At 27.5% G+C, this 17885-nt stretch overlaps 1 protein-coding gene across 1 annotated transcript; it reads right to left on the bottom strand.

The window, feature by feature from the left end:
* Positions 1 to 3360: 3360 nt before the first annotated feature.
* Positions 3361 to 17663, bottom strand: LOC145831394 (alpha-methylacyl-CoA racemase-like). The gene is made up of 8 exons (XM_082938648.1): positions 17508 to 17663; positions 17250 to 17353; positions 16999 to 17142; positions 16731 to 16802; positions 15713 to 15801; positions 6502 to 6682; positions 4124 to 4319; positions 3361 to 3809 (listed from the first exon to the last, which is right to left on the bottom strand). Exons 1-8 carry the CDS (start codon positions 17645 to 17647, stop codon positions 3596 to 3598), a joined length of 1140 nt encoding a protein of 379 aa, XP_082794774.1. The 5' UTR covers positions 17648 to 17663; the 3' UTR covers positions 3361 to 3595.
* Between the last annotated feature and the right edge of the window lie 222 nt (positions 17664 to 17885).

The following is a 17885-nucleotide window of genomic DNA, read 5'->3' as shown; positions in this document are numbered from 1 at the left end:
ACCAAGGGTAAAGGTTTGAGGTAACAGTGATAGTAAAAATTTAAAAAAAATACTAATAAAATTTATTAAGAAAAGCAAAAAAAATGAATAAATAACATTGATTAATTAAAAAAAACTACCGATCGAGGATAAGGGTTAGGGGTAACAGTGATAGTAAAAAACTTGAAAAAATTAATTAATAAACAAAAGAAAATAAGTTACCGATCGAGGGTAAGGGTTAGGGGTAACAATGATAGTAAAAAAAAAATAAATTAATAATAAAAAAATTAAAATTAGTAAAAAAATTAAAGGTTAAAATAAAAAATTCAACCCGTAAGAAATTGTCTGATCGTACAAAACTGTCTTCGTGCAAAAATATCTTCGTGCAGTTTTGTGCACTCGTGGAATTTATCCCTAGTGCAATTTTTTACGCTCGTGCAAATCTGACAGCTACCCAAAAAAAAACATTTTGATTAAAGAAAAATAAAAATAAAATCATTCATGTCTAATTAACTAGATTACAATAGTTAAAAAGACTTTTTTAATGTTTACTTAACAAAAATTAATAACTAATAATACTTGAATCTGATACAAATTGCATTAACAAAATAACAGAATTATTGAACTCAAACAGGCACAGAAACGTATTTTTATTAAAAATCTGGAAAGCAGATAAAACTTAATTAAGAATATAATACTAGGAAAAAAAACGTTTTTGACTTTATCATTGAGATTTGTTGATTTTCTGGTCTAAATTCAAATTTTTAGATAGTTCTTAATTCAATTTATATTAATTAAAAAACTTTTTTTTTTAGATAGTTCTTAAATCCTCTAAATTTTAACTGTTTCATTAACTTAATAAAAATTAGATTCTGAAATTTTTAATGAGTTTTGTTAATGTTTTGTTGATACTTGGTTTAAATTCTAATTTCAGATAGTTTTTAATTCCATTTAAATAAATTTCTAGGTATATATCTATGTACATATATAATTTTTCGTCTCATTACATTAATTAAATTCAATTTGTTTTAAAATTAGTACTAGTAGTACCCAATTGTACACTTATAAGCTTGAATTTTTGGATATGAAACATTTTAGTTTTTAGTTTAGATTTTCACGCATGAATAAATTTTTAAATAATATCATAGATAAGCAATATTGTTATGTGCAGTTTACTATACTTAAAAAGGTCGTAATTTTTTTGCCATCGAAACCTGGCAGTAAATAAAACATTTAATTTGCACATTTTTATTTAGTGTTTACTTAAAAAAAAAACAATAACTCAAAGTTTTTAAAACTTTAATTGTATAAATTTTAATTGTGAGAACTTAAATAGTCGCGCATCCATATAAAACGCTAATCAAAAGCAATATTCCTGCTTTTTCTTTGCAAAAATACGGATTAAGTTTTTCAATTAAAAAAATGTAAGCGGATCTAATTACTCTTAAAAAATATTAAACCAAAAAAACAAATAATTTAAACTAATAATGTTTTAGTTTTTTAACTGCTTGGTAGATGTAAAGTATAAATAATTTACAGCTATCTCGAACAACTTTTACTTGGTTTGTCAATATAAAAAAAATGTACCACATATTACAGTTAAACTATTAATGAAAAATAAAATACTTATATAAAAATGGCAGGAATAAAGAGTTATTTGTTATTTTTAAATAAATTTACTATTTTTTTTAAACGATGATATCATGAATTTTATCTCTTTGTGCAAACGTAACTTTAAAAAGCTTTGTTTTAGAATTTACTTTCTAACAAAAAAGATATCTAAAATTGACTTATTTAAAAGAAAACGCTTTAAATGGCCTCGCACAAACTAGCTTATCTTTGGTGGTAAATAAAAGTTTGTAATTTAGTTCTAAGCTCTAATATTATTAAAATCTTGGCTCACTGATCATTAATTAATAAAATAAATTCTAAAGGAACTTTAACTTTTTCCAGTTGCGACCCCTCAGTTAAACATTTTATAAACTTTATATATAAACATAGACTAGTTTATCGTGACTCAAGCTAGTTTTTACCAGGATAACTTGTCACTTAGGTGTTTAAAATGACAAAACTAATAAGGAGTTAAAACAACTTTTTTAGTAATAAGTAGTTAAAGTTTCTGTCAGACTTTTCATTTTTACTTTAAATAAAAGTTTAAACTCAGGCCTTACTTTGAAATCTTTATTATTTGGAAGTATTTTATTAGGATTCCTTAATCATATATGACAGGTTTGAGGGATTTTTCTAGTGTTTTTTAGGTCTGAACTAGAGGGGAAAGTTATAAACCAGTTTTGTGTAAGTTATTAGTGACATATATTGCCTACCAGGTTTTTGAACAACCTTTTTAACAGATTTGTTAGATTTTTATTCTTTACTTAGTCAAGAGTCTGCATTTTATTTTAAATCTTTATGAAGATCAGTCTTAGACGAGACGTTAAAAGGTATCCGTGGTGTGCGATTCTATAACCGAAAGCTTTTTCGTGCACCAGGACCTAGGACCAAATATTATAAGCGCTTTTTCTGTCGTTCAACAAATTATAACTATATTATATTTTGGAGTAAGTAAAACCGCTTGTAGCTCGTTTACTTAGTTAGTCAATTTCTGTATTTTCTAAGTTATAAATGCAAGTTTAGATAGATATTTGTGTGTTCTAATTTTTAACCACTTGTCGTAGAAACTTATTAATAATGTTAACATATCAAATTACGTACAATTGAAAAAATTCCACTAATCTACTCGTTATGTTTGGGTACGCATATACTTGTGAAGATTTTTGACTTTGAACATCAACAAGAGTACAAAAACATTTTACTCTAATTGATATTCAGCTGAAGTTTACAACTTGAATTAAAAGTATAAATAACTTACCTTATACCTTTAAGGTGTCCAGTTCTAACACCACTACCCTATCTAAAAACGTAACTTGTTTTCAAGATAAATATGTATAAATAATTATTTTATTCTTAAAATATAAATATTGAGATAGGATAATGGCTGTTGAACTTGTAAATTTTAATCAGTTTTTTTGAAATATTATTCCTGTACTTAATTAGTGTCTAACACTTAAACTTTCATTAGTGATAAAACATTAAAAAAACTTAAAAAAAAAACATCTTTTATTAGTTTCTCGAAGCTTCTTATAAATTTAGGTTTAACAAACAACATTTTTTTATGCCTTTTACAAAAATTAGAAATAATATTTTTTTTTGTTTTCAAGTTAGTGTTTTTTTAATTTAGTTGTTGTCAAAAATCACTAAACTTAAAAAAAATCTAACAATTGAATAGTTTTTAAAGCTAACTTCCTTAAAACAATGTCTTCCATCTATGCTACTAAACACTATTGTGAAAAGTTTATAATATAAGATATTGGATACATTTAATTATACAGTAAATTAATAGAAAAAATTATCTATATAAAAATGTGATTAAAATCAAGTTAAAAAATACTTGTTTAAACTTTGATAGTTTTAAGTGCTATAACAACTTAAAATTATCTAATTTTTTCTAAAAAAAACTTGTGATTTAACTAAAATGATTGCGTAAGATTATAAACATTTGAATTACAAGTTAAACAAAATATTAATAATAAAAAATAAAGTTTTTTTTTTCAAGAAACTAAAGTTTGCTGTTACTGCACATAACGACTCCGCTCGAAACTAAGTTGTCGATTTCGTCTTTTGAAAAACCGTTTTCCTCTAACACTTCTCTTGAATTTTGTCCAACTTGCGGTTGAGACGTGCTTCCAATGGTAGCTGGAGTTCTGCTTAGCTTCGGCGCTGGATTTGGCACAACTTTACCGGATTCGTCTTTGTGAAATATTTTAGAAGTTCTGTTAAAAAATATTGCCTTTAAAACTTTGCGTACTTTATAAATAGATTTTTCGTAAAAGAAACATTAATTTTGATTAAGGCAATCAAAAGAATATCTAACAAACGACTAATACTTGTTTAAGTTTAGTCCACAAAAACAATAACTTGATTTTAAAAGACCATTTTTCTTAACGAAACAAAATTAAAAGTTATTTTCAAGCAGGAGTTCTATAAAACCAACGGATTACATTTACTTTTAATTAAAGAAGTTTAAAAAAATAAGTTTATCAAATACAATCAACAGTTGTTATATAGTAACAACATAACTTCTTACACGTTGTGTGGGAGTTGCGCTGCCTGTTCGCTCGTCAAAACCGGTGTGACGCAACAATCGGCTTTCGCGCCCGCGTATCTCCGCTCAACTTCATCCAGTGACAGTTGCGATATGGCGTCCGTGAATATTTTCCGCAGCTCTTCCCATCTGCTCGCGTCCATTTGATGCGGCAAATCTTCAGCGTTTAATTTCAATCCTAAAAGTTTTTATTCTAGTTAAGAAAAGTTTAGTTGATGACGTGAAGTTTAAATTACAGCATGTAATTTTTATACATAAATGAAGTACCAAAGTTTTTGATGGAAAAAAGTTTAGATAAATTATTTATTTGTTTTACAAAAGAAGTAAAAGTAACTTATTTTAACTTAATGGTGGTCGTAATCAAAAGTTTAGCTTTATATTAAACGTTTTAGTGAAACGTAAAAATATTCTTGATTTAGTTGTTGTTTTAAATCATCATTGTGAAAACTTCTTTAAAATACAACTCAAAGTTCAAAGTAAAAATAAACAGCTCTACTGATGCAAACATACTTATGTATTTTAAACACATCGCAAAAGTGCGTATTCATCTGGGAACTGTACATAACAGAAATGTAAGTAGCTACTCGTAAAACCAATTACTTTAAGCTACAATCAGCTTTTTAAAACTTAAAAAATAGTTCAAAAACATCTTGCAAATACCAAAAGTGTATGCTACACCCAAACGTTAATCTACATTAACAGATATGTTTGAAAAGGGGAGGGGTCAATTTACACGAAAACACTTTCGGGCAAACAGTAAAGTATGCACAAAGACACTTTTGCAAGAAAGGTCATTTTCGCACAAGATTTAAAAAACCAAGGCTAAGAGTTAGGGGTGAGAGCGATATTTAAAAGGAAAAGAAAAAATAAAAATTTAAAACAATAAGAAGAAGAAAAAGAAAACTTACCGACCAAGGGTTTCATTTAGGGGTAACAGTGATCGTAAATAAAAGTGATACAATTTAATAAAAAAAATTTAAATCCTTAAAAAAGGGTCTTCCTGCAAAAGTGACTCATTTTGTAAAAGTTACGCGGCAAACAAGTGTTTTTAGTGGAAAGGTGACCATTTGTGCAAAAGTGTTTACAGGCAAAGTGAAACTTACTTGTTTTCAAAAGGACCTAGTTCTTAAAAACTTCAATTTAATTGTCCATCATTTCGTTAAATATCTAAATTTTAATAAGGTTTTTATACGCTTTTTGCATTTATGTTCTAGTCATAGGGTATGTAAATTTCAATAGCAAATTCATTATTTTCATTTATCTAAAATCTAATATGACTTTTTTGAAACATGTTTTATTTAAAACTTGGTTATGGGTTATGCAAACGTCAATTGCACTGTTTGTTATTGCGTTAAATAATTAAACTGTAATATTTTTTTTAACTACTGGATTTGTTAAATAATTTGTGAGTTAATAACCTTTTTTATACCTTTAATTCTAGTTTTATTTGAATTCATACAAGAAAGCTTATATTTAAGGCCAGGGAGTAAAACACTTTTTTTCAAATTTAGTCTTATTTCTTATATAAATAGATAAGCTTCTTGTTATTTTTTGCCGTTTGTTAAATTCAAAGTAACTTTGAAGTATCAGCAATCAAAGTTAGAGCGTTCATTAGGTTCTTTATGGGAGGCACAAACTAAAAGGGTAAAAATAGACTATTTTACTAAAAATCTATTTGCTCCTTCAGTTTTTGAGCAATTTTCTTAAAACAGTTTCAGAGTAATCTTGAAAAAAATTTCAAACAACTTGTAAGAAACATTTTTTTTAGTTATTAAAAAAAAAACTTTAATAAAAAATAAATAAACAAAAAAGATTTTTTTTTTAATTTGGGTCATAAATTTTTTCTATGGTCTTTAAAAAAAAACTACTTCCTATAAGTTGTTTGTAATATATAAAAATACATTTTCTTAAAATTTAAGTTAATTGCTTAAAAAATGAATGAGGAGATAGACTTTTAGTAAAATTTTTTAAATTCAAGAAAATCCGCTTTAAATTTTTTTTATTTCGTACTGATTGTTTTTAAAAAATCTGCTTTATCTCAAAAGTTAACTTAAATTTAATGTTTTATAAAAAGTATCCTATAGTATATACTCTAGCTTTGAAATAAGAGCCAATGTTAATTTTCGTATCCCCTATGCCCTTAAATATAATATTGTTGTATCAGTACTTTCAGATGATTGCTTTTTATTTTCAAAGAAAAAAAAAACCTTTTAAACATTGCGTTTTAAAGCGAAAAGTGCATACTCAAAAAGTGAGTATTCAAGCGGCAGGTTACTGTACCACAAAATAATTTATAAATTGTAACTCATATAAGTGTCTATTGTGATACAGAGTTATATAACAATTTTATACGAAATAACCTTTGATAAATTGTGCGTAAAACTTGGGCTCTAAAGCTCCAACAGCTATATACTTGCCATCTTTCGTTTTATATGTGTCATAAAATGGAGAGCCTCCGTCTAGCATGTTACATCCGGGTGGGTTGGGAAACAACTGACGATACATGAACATGAAAGAAGAAGCATATGCTGATCCATGTGTCTAAACAACATGGTATTTATTTGATAAACTTTTTTTTAATAATTAATGCTTGAACTTTTAAAACAAATTCTTTATAACAAGCTAATTATTTAAGAACTACAGATTACATATACATAATTTCCAAAACGTACGACTTTAACTTAATAAATAAAAAATTTATAATATCCTAAAACATATGTGTTTGCTTAATGAAAAGTTCAAACTTAATTTGAAAAAAGTTTATGATGAAAATAATAAGAAAAAGTCTCATTTTTCAAAGTCAAGGTTGAAAGGTAAAATAATATAATCTTTATTTTAAGGTGTTTTTAGACGCTGCTAGCTATATAAATGAGTGATTTGGAGAGTAAAGTTGTTCAGTCTGTTTAATTTCTGGCTTGAGCAAGTATTTGATAAGGTGTGCACAGAATTCTTAAAATGTAATGACAAAGTAGAGAAGTAGCTAATGTCAGTTTAATGGTTCCTTTTAGAAAATTCTTACAGTTTGTTTATTTTCCGACATTAACCTAAGCACTTAAACTAAAAACTACACGAAAAAAGATACATAAAAAAACAAAAAATCATATTTTTTAAACAATTTACTCAACATAAGTTTAAGTTTATAGTTTGACATAAAATACTTTGAGTAAATGAATAAACAATAAATATGCCCTATAGAGCAGTGCTTCTGAACCTTTTTTTAGTGGCGGAACAAAAGCTCTTCCAAAGTTTAACTTTTCCGCGGAACCCCTAATTTTAATTTTACGTAAAACGTTTAATTAAATAAATGTTCTTTTTTAAATTTCGAAAAGCTTCGCGGAACCCTAGGGTTCCGCGGAACCCCATTTCAGAAGCACTGCTATAGAGTATATTTATACGTAATACATCAATAAAGTACAATTAAATATAATTAAAATGTATAAAGTTTTTATCTTAATAAATTTTATACAACAAGCTTAACCAAGCATAAATAAAATTAAAATCAAAGGTTATATATTATCATTAATAAAATTAACCATTTAATATAGAACATACTGTGTAAAAATGGTATACTAACATTTCCAACCCGCGCTCAGTTCCCACCCACACGATTCCAACCCGATCAAATCCCACCCGAATCAAATCCCACCCGAATCAATTCCAACCCGATCAAATCCCACCCGATCAAATCCCACCCGAATCAAATCCCACCCGAATCAATTCTAACCCGATCAATTCCAACCCAAATCAATTCCAACCCGATCAATTCCCACCCGACCAAATCCCACCCGAATCAAATCCCACCCGAATCAATTCCTACCCAATCAAATCCCACCCGAATCAATTCCAACCCGATTAATTCCCACCCTATAAATTTCCACCCAAATCAAATCCCACCCGATCATTTCCCACCTGAATCAAAACCCACTCGATCAAATCCCACCCGATCAGTTCCCACCCGAATCAATTCCCACCCGATCAAATCTAACCCGAATCAAATCCCACCCAAATCAATTCCAACCCGATCATTTCCCACTCGAATCAATTCCCATTCGATTAATTCCCACCCGATCAATTCCCACCCGAATCAATTACCACCCGAATCAAATCCCACCCGATTCAGTTCCAACCCGATAAAATCCCACCCGAATCAAATCCAACCCGCACAATTCCAGTACAAATTAAATACCGGCCAAATCAAATCCAACCCGATCAATTCCTCACGTTCAATTCCCATCCAGGTAAATTATCACTCGAAAGAATTCTTTTTCGACTCAATCCAGTTCATAAAAATTTTAAATAAAAAAATTACCAACCTTTATATATGTTATACGGTTAGTTCAGATCCATAGTTTTATGCATAAATTCTAATACGTTTGATTTTTGTACATGTAGAGTTTAGAAGAAAGATTGATTATAAGTTTCAGTCAAGTTCCATACTTTTTAAGTTTAAAATTTCATATTACTTCATATATTTAGACCAAAAAAGATTTTTTTAATAATGTTTAACAATTAAAAAAAAATATATAATAACTTTTAATGAGAGAAATTATTAATTTAACAAATTTTTATTATTTTCATTTTCAATAAGCTGTACCTAACTGCAGGGGTGTGTTTAGACTGGTTACCTGGAGCCTGTGCGACGATGAAAAAAGACGAAAAAGAGAAAAAGAAAGTTTCGTGTATTAACCAAAAAAGCTGTGTATTTATAAACTTTTACTTGTTTCGCTTGTGCTTTCTTTGAAAATTGTAAATGTTAAAACAACGAGTATTAAAAATGCTTTAAAAACCAAATGCAATAACAAAATGCAAACATTTTATTTCATTGTAAAAAAGGTTTGTTTTTGTGATATGCGCTAATAAGAAAATGCTTTATTTTCTTTTCATTGTGTCATAAATGGCTAATAACTTTTGAAACTTTGTTTGTAAACAAGACATTTCATTAACTTATGCGTTATTTACAACTATATATTGCAACTTTACTTCTAACTGCATGTTTATTAAATTTATACATGCTAATTCACGCACATCTTTTAGCATGTTATATTTATAACGTGTGTTTTTTATTATTATTTCAGTTTTGATTTTTATACATTAAAAAAGACCTAGACTTTACAAAACTATTCAAACACGACCTCTATATATAGTGACATTACTACATGTTCTTTAATTTGCCATTTAACTTCAATTATCTCCTGTTCTTTTATATTTTAAATCAATTTTGTTTTTTCTTTATGTTTTGTTATTAGATAATGAAATATTAACAACATTTGATATATTAAATGAGTTAAATAGTTTTCAAATTTATCTAAACTAACAAGGTTATTAAGTGAGAAACTATTTATGAAACACACAAAAAAATATAGATATTTGACTGAAAAACATTATTGATAGTTTAACATTATGTATTTAAATACTATGGTTAACAAATATGTTAATAGTTGAGTAGATGCTTATATGTTTAAAAGACAACTTTTATTTATAGGTAGAAGAAGAATCATTTTAAACTAAAAAAAATAGTTCTCCCTTTGAAAAGGCCAAGAAATGTCTCTGCTACACTGAGATACCTTTTTTTTATGATTTACACAAGGGTTCGGCAAACTGTGGCCCATATTTGTAAAAGTGTGGCTCGAGAGCATGTTTATATTTTATATTGCGACCAGTGAATACGAAAACTTAGTCCTTTGCTAAAGAAAATTCGCTTGGTTACGCTATAACTCAAGTTCTAATAGTTTAATATAATTAAGAATTAAGAATAATTGTTTAATATTGTAACATATTATTAATAGCTTTAAAAACTAGATAAAAGTAGAATAAAACGATTTTAACAATTACAAGAGTGGTATGAAAAACTATCAGTTTTGAAGTCAAAATAGATAAAACAATTGTTAATATGATAAAATATTTCAGAGTAATGATAGATAATTATTAATACTGGTCAGAACACATCAAAATTTTAAAGAGCATACTTGTTAAAACAAAATGCTATGTTTTTAAATCAACTGCTTGAGCGTTAAATTTTAAATTAAACAAACAAATCAAAAAACTTTTATTAAGTATTTAGTTTTTAGGTGGTTTAAAAAATATAACTCTTGCAACACTGGTAATAAATAATTTATTAAAAGCAGTTTATGTTTATAATAAAACTACGTAGTTTTCAAACTACTAAAATTTATGTATAGTTTAATATTTACTTTTCGTAATTCACACATGATACGTTTTGTTGTCTTGAAGTAGAACTAATATAACTAATATTAATTAAGTGAACGTTCTGTAGTTTATTATACACTACTTTCTCGCTAATCCAGTCATTACTAATCCGGTTTCCTGCTAATCCGGCCGGTTTCAGTCAAGAAAAAGACTAGACTTATTTAATTTAGCGAAAATCACAGTTTTACTAAAAAAGTATTCTTTTTTTTATAACGAAGCAAGCAATATATTTTTAAGTTATAATGTTAGTATTTCTTCCAAACTTATGTTTTACTTCATAGTGTTCGCGCTTAGTTATAATAATTATTTATAAACTCCAATAACGAGCTTATACAGCAATTTGCGAGATTAAATGTCACATTTACAGAAGATGATATTCAAAACCGGATGAGTTGTAATGGACCTGGCTATGAGCGTATGGACGAGCGAGGAATTTTTACAATGATTACTGGAGATAACTAAAAAGAGGCTGATGATGGTATTAAAGACAAAATAGATGTTTCCCAGCCTTCTGAGTGTACATTTTCTCACACAGAAGCTATGCAGAAAATGGATGATTACTTAGCTTACTATCGTTGCCAAACAGAATCCACACCTGAAGATGTTTCGAAACTCATCCAAATCCGTGTGTTTTCAGCTAAGAAACGAGAAAGCTCTGTCAAACAAACTTCTTTTCTATCTTTGTCAGAAAAAAATCTTAAATTAGTTAAATTGTTAACAGTGTAGTCTTTTTTTATTAATTTTGAACTTTATAAAAATGATACTTATTAAAAACAAACTTTATAATCTGTTTTAATTATTTTGTTCTTTGAATAAAATTGAATAAGTAAATTTATTAGAAGTTTTATTTTACGTTTTATTTTGTATACATGCGTAATATAATTAAGGTAGATCACTAAAAAAAGCTATATATTGTTTTTATCCAGCCAAAGGCTAATCCGGCCGTAATTTCAAAAAAAGCTTGCCTAATATGGCCGGATTACGGAAGCACTGTAGTTAGATTTTTTCGAAACAAAGAGCAGATATATGATGTAGCTGCTACTTACTTGAAGAAGTTGGATATTTTGTAACCTACAGATGTAGGTACCTTTTGGAATGTCAATGAAAGAACGCTTTCAAACTGCTTTCGGACTAACAATTGTGTGGAGGGTTGGCACAGAAGGTTCAAAGCTGTCATGCAGTGTGCCAAACCTGGAGTGTTTAAATGTATTAATAAAATAATGAAAGAGCAAAAAAGTCAAAGCAATCAAATCGAAAGATTGAACTCGGGTGAACCTCATAAAAAGAACAGAAAAAATACAAAAACCTAGACGAAAGATTAAAATCAATTGTAACCGGGCGCAATCAAAGAACTGTTATGGAATTCCTCAGAGGTATTGCACATAACCTAAATTAAGTATCATCTGTATTAGTGTTCGTTTATTTTTTGTCTTAAATTCTTTCTTTACAAAGTTGTCTGATAGTTATTTTAATTTTTAATATATAGTAACTTTTTCGTTTTTATTAATGTAGAATTTTAGTTGTATTAAAAATGTAATACTTTAAAAAAAAAATATTTGATCATTAATGCTATGATCAAGTTGAATCAATTTTTATAAGAGGCATTTAAGCCCATAACTTCAACTTATTAGTATCTGTATAAGTTTTTGTTCGTTCAGAAATTCTTTTTTTTACAAAGTTTATTGATAATTTGTCTGCTTATTAATATATATTCAAATTTACATCTCTCCATTTCCAATAATGTTGATATTTTAGTTATTTTAAAAATTTAGAACACAACATTAAAATAAAGTACAAGTTCTTTAGTGAGATTGATTCAGTTGAATAAATTTTTATATAAGGCATTTGAGCCAATAACTTAAATATTGTAGTATCTGTGTCAGTTTTCGTTTTTGTTCGTTATTAAATTCTTTTATTTCTGAAATTGGTTAATAATATTTATAAATCATTGGTTAATTCTCATACTACATTCTTAATGAAGATAAATTTATTGAAAGTGCTATTAACACACATGTTAAAAAATCAATTTTTAAAAGACCTATAGCGGTAGATATTAAGTTATAATATTTTTTAGGAGGTGTTTAAAAATAGCATAAAAGACAATTGATAAATATGCATTTTAACATATTTTAGATTATTTTGATTTTATATTATACAGTAAGACAAATGTATTTTACCCTGTATTATTTTAAACATTTACATCAGTCTTTGTGTAACTGTAAGTTTTTATTAGTTGTTTAATTTTTTTTTTAACTCATCTAATTTCACATAAATAATAAAACATATGTTTTAGAAAAAAAAAACTTCATAGTTACAATCAAAATAAGCTCATTTTCAGGTAGATATAGTACACAATTAATTTAGTTGGTTTAAAAGCTAAGACTTAAAGAAATTGAATAACAACCAAATAAGAACTTTTTTATATAACAAAAATATTTTTTTAAAAGACCAATTTTTCTATAATAACTTATTCGCGCCGCAGGCATCAAATACTTAAAATTGTTGTTAAATCAAACTTAGGAAGTATTGTTTTAAACAAGAAATATGAAACATTAAGCTTAATAAAACAGAATATTTTCCAAAAATTGCACTTAAAAAAATTGTGCCGAGCAATATTAATTTCTATAGTCGTTACAAAGGTAGACTTAATAGGACATAAACCAGCTACCGTATAATACTTTGTTATAAAAAATAGTTCGGATACTAAAAAAACTTGAATTTGCTTTGAACCTGATTTGGACTGAATTGTATTAGCCGGAAAAGCATTTTACAAAAGATAGGCCAATATTTCTTGCCGGCCGTAATTACTTAAAAAAATCTAGTAATCAACGAACAAAAGTAATTTAGGTCTAGATTTTAATAAAATAAGCATTAATATAATTTTCAAATTCCAAACTTCTTATTAAAGAAAACTATGTTGTACAGTATTATATTATTTTGTTGTTTTAACTAAAATAAAATTAAGTGTCAATGTCTATTGTTCCAACTCGTACAAAAAATAATAATTGGACATAAATTAGTTACCATGATAGAAAATGGTTCCAATACTTAGAACTTATTTATTATTTAAACCTGATCTGGATTAAATTTAGTAACAATTATAGCATTTTACAAGTAACAGTAAAACTTTCTGTTGTTCGCAAGTCGTAATTATTTAATTATCGTAGTTATCAACAAACAAAAATGACATTAAACTAAAAACATGATAAAATAAGCAACAGTAATAATTTTAGATTAAATAAAAAAATTGTTTTTACCTTACTAATTTCATATTTCAAATGATTTTAAAAACTACAAAAACAAAAGTTTTAATGTGAGTTCCAAACGTATTGAAATTTTTAATTCGTACAAGAATAAATATAATCGGGTTTGATAATTTACTGGGAATTGAACAAGTAGGAATTATGTAGATGGGAATTGATTTGGGTGGGATTTGATGGGGTGGGATTAGATTTGGGTTGAAAATGATCGGGTGGGATTTGATTCGGGTGGGATTTGATTCGGGTTGGATTTGATCGGGTGGGATTTGATTCGGATGGGAAATGATCGGGTGGGAAATGATCGGGTGGGATTTGATTTGGGTGGAATTTGATTCGGGTTGGATTTGATCGGGTGGGATTTGATTCGGGTGGGAAATGATCGGGTGGGATTTGATTCGGATGGGAAATGATCGGGTGGGAAATGATAGGGTGGGATTTGATTTAGGTGGGATTTGATTTGGGTTGGATTTGATCGGGTGGGATTTGATTCTGGTGGGAATTGATCGGGTGGGAAATGATCGGGTGGGATTTGATTTGGGTTGGATTTGATTCGGGTTGGATTTGATTGGGTGGGATTTGATTCGGGTGGGAAATGATCGGGTTGGAAATGATCGGGTGGGATTTGATTCGGGTGGGATTTGAATTGGGTTGGATTTGATCGGGTGGGATTTGAATTGGGTTTGATTTGATCGGGTGGGAAATGATCGGGTGGGATTTGATTCGGGTGGGATTTGATTCGGGTTGGATTTGATCGGGTGGGATTTGAATTGGGTTGGATTTGATCGGGTGGGAAATGATCGGGTGGGATTTGATTTGGGTTGGAATTGATCGGGTGGGAATTGTGTGCGGGTTGGAACTGAACGGTTCCCGTAAAAATAAACTTTAAAACCTTTTTTTGGAAGTAATCAGTTATCAAATTTACAATCTATAGCCTCAAGTACTTTAGAAATAAATAGACTAATAAAAACATATAAACCAAGGAAATTAAAAAGGTAAGTTGCTGCTTATGAACTAAACTATAGATAAAAAAAAAACAATTTGCTTATTAGTTTTACTCAAAGCTTTAAACGATATTGTTTAACTTTAAAAAAGAAAATAATTCATTTGGTACATTACTCCTTAAGTTAATCGAACAATAAAATAAAATTCATACCTAACATCATTACTTAAAAAAAATGCACTAAATTGATCTATTATCATCAAGAAATAAGTAGTTTTTATCATAATATCTTTAAAAACTATTTGTAGTACCAACCATTCACTAGTTTGAAAGAGAAATAATGTCATTCAGAGTCTTCTTTCCTCTAGAGATTTAATATCAAGTTTTATTAGTCTTTAATTTTAAGACATATTACAAACATTGCAGCAGTATAAGACATACTGGTATACTATGTTTGAACAACTTGAAATGTTTAGTATATTTTTACAGGTATGACAACCAAATAAGCGTGTAGTATTCTAAATTAGGACAAAATATTTAAGGGCATAAGGGAGGATAAGTAATATTTTTCATATTTTAGTCTTACTTTATTAAGTTTTAACTAAGCTACAAGTTGCTTTTTACAGATTTATAAAACTCAAAATATTTTTTGAGATATAGCTGATCAAAGTCGGAGACTATAATAGGTTTCTTATGGGAGTCAAAAACTAAAACAGCAAATAACTAAAATCACTAAAAATCTATTTCCCCCTACGTTTTTTGAGACAATTACCTCAAACTTTTAGGAAATGTTCCTTAGAATATTTAGAAAATTCTGTCAAAACAAAATTTAAAAAAGTTCTAAATTAAAACTTTATGATAAATAAATAAAAAAATACAGTTTATTTGTTTATTCTTTATAAGATTTTAATTTTTCAAAAGTATAAAATTTTATTAAATAGACTTAATTCGAAGATTTTAATGACTAGTTTATTCTACTAATAATAGTTTTTAGAATTTGTGATAGATATATAGTTATAAACTAAAGTAAACATATATTTTATTCAAACTTAAAAAGCAATAATAAAATTAAAAAAATATTATTATTAAATTTATAAAAACATGCTTACTTCTTGATATTTTTTTATATATAGAGTTATAAGGACATACTAATTTTAAACAAACCAGATTTATGTCTAAAACTTGCCCCTTTCCTGAACTACTTCTTTCAAAAAGAGCTGCAGCAATACCAAATGCTGCAATAAGTCCACCACCTGTTTTTAAAATTAGTAACTAAAAAATATATTCTCTTGTTTTCTTTTAAGTTTTAAGAATGCAAAAAAATATAAATATATATCTATAAAATACTTCCACTCAAGTATCTTTATTGTTTAGATCTTATTTACCACAGACCAATAGTTTTGTAGGACATAGAGAACATTTAAACCAGGGTTTTCAAAACTTTTTTCATAATGCCTCCTTTGAAGAAACTAAAAAAGCCATGGTCCCCTCTCTCAAAAAACTAATGTTAAATATCTTAAAACTTATTTTTGCTCTTTAATATCATCTCTAGGATATCTAGTATAAAATTCAAACTATGACCTCCCCCCTTTTTTTGCAGCTCTAGGCCTCCTTTTTGCTATAATCTATTGTAAGTTTAAAAACTACCCTTAATTACTTACTATAACTACCCAGAATATCCAGCATAAGTTTTAATAATACTCTTAAATAGCCCTAAGACCTTTTTTTGTTTTTCACTATCAACTTCAGAATATGTAGTGTAAGTTTCAAATTAATACATTTTACAAAATGTACCATATATCAAAACAAATGACAAAATTAACATTTAGTTTCAAGTAAAATTTCTACTATCTTATATGTTTTTGTTTTGACAGTTTTTTCTTATAAATAACTTCAAATCAGCAAAGTATAACTTAACTCTAATTTAAACTTTTTAAACAGACTTTTACACTTAATTCTTTATGACGTAGCTATTTTTAGCTAGAAATTTTAAAATTATTGTATATAACTTAATTTACCCTATATTCTTATCAGTTTTTAGCAAGCTTATTCTGGTTACGCGCTAAATGAAATAAATTAATAAACTTTTTTTAATGAGTTACTTATGCTTAAACTTTTCAGTTAAAACTAGTACCAAAACCAAATTATTCAAAAGCTATAAACAAAAACAAAAAAAAATTACCTGCAAAATCAGCAAGTAGGTTAGCTGGAAAAAAAGGTTTTTCACCTCCAATTCTGAGCATGTCTAAGACCCCTAAAAGTTACAATTTGTCATTGTTAGTAATAAATTTAAGTATTAATCTACAAAATGATTTTTAAATATTAATAGGAGTTCCCTAAAAAACTACTGAAAGTTAAATAAATCAAAATATCAATTTACAAGATTTTAAAACTTAACCATTACTTATTACATTTAACAGAAAAAAAAAACTATATGGTGTTAACTTTACCTGAGGATGCAATGTAGTTTATGTCATGACCAGCTAAATGTTTATTACTTCCCTCTTGGCCGTAACCACTCATTCGGCAGTAAATTAAGGCAGGATTTTCTTTTAAAATAATATCTGGACCAAGGTTTAACCTTTCCATTACACCTAATAAAAAATAAAACACTGTTAAACAATTGCTCTATTTACAAAAAAATAAACAAATGAGCATATGTGTAATCGACAAAAATGCATTTAAAAAACAAGTAATTAACCTGGTCTAAATGGTTCAATTAAAACATCTGCTTTCTTGCACATTTTTTTGAAAACACTTTGTCCTTTTGTTTCTCTGATATCCAGGGCTATAGATTGTTTACCCCTATTTGTAATAAAAAACAATTAACACACTTTTAATTTAGTTAATGTAAAAACTAAGTGTATACCATATTAAGATCAAAATAAAATAAATTTATAAAAAAAATATCATGACTGTTTTAAGACCTAAAAAAATAGGTTAAATAGTATAAATAAACCTTGCAAGGCCATCAGGATTTAGTGGGGTACATCTATCAACTCTAACTACTTTTGCTCCAAAATCAGATAACACCATACCTGCAAATGGTGAAGGAGCTAAACCAGCAAGTTCTAAAACTTTTACTCCTCTTAAAGCCATTGTATAATTTCTGTTTTTAAAGAACTGTTTAGAAACATAAGTGGTAAATAAAAGTATAACTAATAAAAATACTACCATAAAGATATAAATACAAATGTTTTATGATACAAATTTTTAAGCGTTTAAAAAAACACAAAATTGTTTTTCTAAAAAATATTTGCATGTACTTAAAATAAGTCAATATCTGATGATCTACAGTGTTAACCACTACTGTAGATATTCCATTTTTAAAAGCTAG

The sequence above is a fragment of the Thalia democratica genome, chromosome 3 (assembly GCF_965202585.1).
Source record: "Thalia democratica chromosome 3, ktThaDemo2.hap1.1, whole genome shotgun sequence".
NCBI classification, from domain to species: domain Eukaryota; kingdom Metazoa; phylum Chordata; class Thaliacea; order Salpida; family Salpidae; genus Thalia; species Thalia democratica.
This window is presented reverse-complemented; position numbering and strand designations above follow the sequence as displayed.